Genomic DNA, 3,560 nt, shown 5'->3' with positions numbered 1-3,560 from the left:
TCGAGTTGTATGGGCTTAAAATCTCTTGTGAGTTGATTGAGGTCAGATCTGATTTTCAGCAGATGTTTTACTTCTCCAATATTCTTGATGAGCAGTTTTAGTCGTTTCTTCAATTCACGTTGTTGTTCCAGAGCACTTCTCATTTGCAAGAAGAACAGCTTCAGACTGGCAATGAAGTTTCCACTTTTGACTTATATTACGTTCGCCCACCACATAATTTGAAATTTGGTGGAGGGTACGGAATGTCACGTGGTTGATATCAAATACGTATGTTTGTGTATGCGCGCGCACCTTTTAGCATTCCCAGAGGGATAGTAACCCAACACCGCAGATCCATGGCTTTGAATGTACCGCGGCTATCGGTCGACCTTGGATATCAAACCGACATCCGAGTAAGTGAAAAACAATTCTCGGAACCATTAATTTTGGAATGTCACGTGGTTGATAACGTGGGAAGGGAATGTGGGGGTGGTTGATGTTACGCATCAGCAGTCCTACCGTGGAAAAGGAATTTGGAGTGGTTAATGTTACACATCAGCAGTCGTATCGTGGGAAAAGAATGTGGGACGCTAAAAAAGTTCTCGCCCCCGCTGCGCCCTCTACCGTTGGCAGGCGAGCACTACAGACTTTGACCTTCGGTCGGTAAGATTGTCGGTGAAACAGCATCCTCTTGACCTTCGACCGATACAACTGTCGGTAAGGTTGCACGGTTTTGACCTCAAGCCGGTACGGCAGACTGTGACGTCACCGCGGAAAAGGGTTTGAGTCTTGGGAGAATGTCGGTAAGTGTCGGTAACAGGAATCTGTAAGTAGAACTCTCATAGCTATACTACTTATAGACTACGTACTAACAATTATGCTATTCTGTTTCAAGGAAGACAACCTGAACAATTATCTTCTACACGGGACCAGTCCGCAGCAATTGCTGAGTCACATGCCCAATCAATGATGGTTAGATTGTGATTTCAGTAAAACTGCTATCTATTGACTACATGATATGAGATAATTTTCATTTACATTAACTATTTTCGCATATGCTAGCTGAAGCTGAAAAATTACTGGCAGAAGGGACAAAGCGTCATGCCGATGCTATGGGTCGATTGGCAGAAGCGATGAAACGGCAAGCTGATGCAGCTGTGCAAAACGCAAACAATGAAAAAGCGAGAATCGAAGTCATGTCTTAGCTGGTAGAAGTACTATCACAGATGTTACCAACTTACCAATAATAGTACAGTATAGTGTCGTGTAGTGTAGTATAGGAATTCATCGTAAACAACAAACTATTGAACATCGACCAAAGATTTTATGAATAATTATTATTTAAATTCAAAATGCCAAAACGTATTTTAGTCAAAATATAGATATTATGTACTCGTTTTATGATATACAAATATAATATTAAAATGTTAAACCAATAAGTAATATATAAGAAATTTAAATACACATTATAGTTTTATAATAATAATAAATACATATATTATTATTCAGATTTTACAATTTATTTGAAATTCGTAAAACCAAATTCAATATTATGTCGTATTACATTGTGATATCCCTTGGTTTCACGGACGCGAACCAAGCAAGAACTACCCATCCCTTTGCCCAGGGTACCGCTATCCCTAAACGGCTAGCAGGCCCATACACCCGTATACTTGAGTATAGCCTACGCGCCGCGTCAGCCAAGTCGGTGGTACGGAGTTTGCCAAAAACAAAAACATAAAACCACCCCTGACTTGTGCCACCTCCACTGCGGTACGTAAGCATATCTTAAGCATATAAAAATCGGCCGGACCCAAAAGTCCCAGTGTATTGACATTCATAGTAGTCTGCGCTCCGCTCAGCAAAATCTCAAACTTAAATCAATCGATGAAGAGTAACTTGTTCCTCCGTACCAAGATTATGCCTCTTATGGTCTACGTCCACCGTAACAACATTATACCTTTCATAATCTAAATTGTGTATGTATTAACCGATCCTGAATACGGCGAGCAACCGCAAGAGGCGGAAGATTATTGCCGTCATCATCATCCATGTTCGCCATGTTAGGTATATTTATCACATATTCATCTGGATCCTCATACATATCTGGTGGTAGCCCAAAATCAATACGCATATTGCGTAATACTGCACAGGCATTAACAATTTTTCCAGCCATTCCAGGCTCATATTGCAAAACTCTGTGTTTAGAAAGACACCTCCACTTACTTTTAAGCACTCCAAACAGTCGTTCAACACAGTTTCTTGCACTACACAATGATTGATTATAATTGAAACGTGGAGTTCCTTCTCGTTCATTAGGTAATGGAGTCATCAGCCATGGTTCCAAGGGGTAACCCTGGTCACCTGATGAAATATTCAACATTATGAGTAATTTATTTATCAATGAATCACTATGTTGAAAACTGCTATTCATAAATGTTACAAGTATCAAGTTACAACTTACCAATAAGAAACGTTCTTTCACCTCGATTATATTTATGCTCCATTATGCGTCGTACAGGGGATGTACTCCATATGTATGAATCATTTCTTGCCCCAGGATAACGTGCATTGATGTTTAATAACTTCAAGTTAGGATCACATATCTGCATGAAAAACGTTTTCATTATCCACAGTTATGTGTTCTATTACACTCGTATTTGCTACGTATCTACGTGATAACGGTTAAAAATCGTACCGCTTGCACATTGAGTGAGTGATATCCATGGTGATTAACATATGCCTCCTCATGTTCTCTAGGCCCAAGCAATGCGACATGAGTGCAATCAATTGCTCCAATAGCTCCTTGAAATGGTTGACGTGCGGTGACAAATTGTGATGCTGCTCGTTGCCGGTCTTCCGGAGTCATTGGAAATTGTACCCATGGCCTTAGTAATCGTTCATTGATAGCATTTTTGACATCATGAATGCACCGGCTTACTGATGACTGACTTAATGAGATACCCCACTGGTCTCCTACTGGACGTTGATAACAACCGATGGCATAATATCTCACAGCTGTTAATACCTGACATATGAAAATACTAAATATAGTTCACAATAAAATGCAAATTGGTAATTGGCATGCGAACATAATACCTGTGTTTGGACTGAGAGTCCACTGTCCCTCACACGTTGTAAACTAGGCTGTAAAGTGTCAATCAGGTCTGCTGCAAGTTGTAGGTTTATGCGGTATAATTCAATAAACTCTTCATTCGTTAAATCAAATGGGTCTTGCTCTCTTCGCATCAACTTGCGTTCTAATGTTCGTTCTAAACGCCTAACTCTATAATCTAAGTTTGATATATCTATTGCAAGATAACCCTCTGCCATCCTGTAAAAATTTAAATGAATTGAAAATTTAAAACAACTTGTATTACACCTCATAATAAGTTTACACGGATGACGCGTAAACATCGGAATGCTTTATAAACAAACATAACCTATCAGTTATCAGATTTCATTGCATCAATCATTTGATTTGAATGATGAAAACATATATAATACATAAAACTTGGCACTTACCTCAACTATAGCCAATATACTTCAGTAATAATAACCAAATAAATTAATTCACAATG

At 39.1% G+C, this 3,560-nt stretch overlaps 1 protein-coding gene across 1 annotated transcript; it reads right to left on the bottom strand.

The window, feature by feature from the left end:
- Positions 1 to 1,619: 1,619 nt before the first annotated feature.
- LOC138191178 (putative nuclease HARBI1) lies at positions 1,620 to 3,312 on the bottom strand. The gene is made up of 6 exons (XM_069137374.1): positions 3,079 to 3,312; positions 2,678 to 3,007; positions 2,444 to 2,585; positions 2,206 to 2,343; positions 1,984 to 2,085; positions 1,620 to 1,747 (listed from the first exon to the last, which is right to left on the bottom strand). The coding sequence occupies exons 1-6, from the start codon at positions 3,310 to 3,312 to the stop codon at positions 1,620 to 1,622; spliced, it is 1,074 nt and encodes a 357-aa protein (XP_068993475.1).
- Between the last annotated feature and the right edge of the window lie 248 nt (positions 3,313 to 3,560).

The sequence above is a fragment of the Neodiprion pinetum genome, chromosome 6 (genome assembly GCF_021155775.2).
Source record: "Neodiprion pinetum isolate iyNeoPine1 chromosome 6, iyNeoPine1.2, whole genome shotgun sequence".
In the NCBI taxonomy this organism is placed as follows: Eukaryota; Metazoa; Arthropoda; class Insecta; order Hymenoptera; family Diprionidae; genus Neodiprion; species Neodiprion pinetum.
This window is presented reverse-complemented; position numbering and strand designations above follow the sequence as displayed.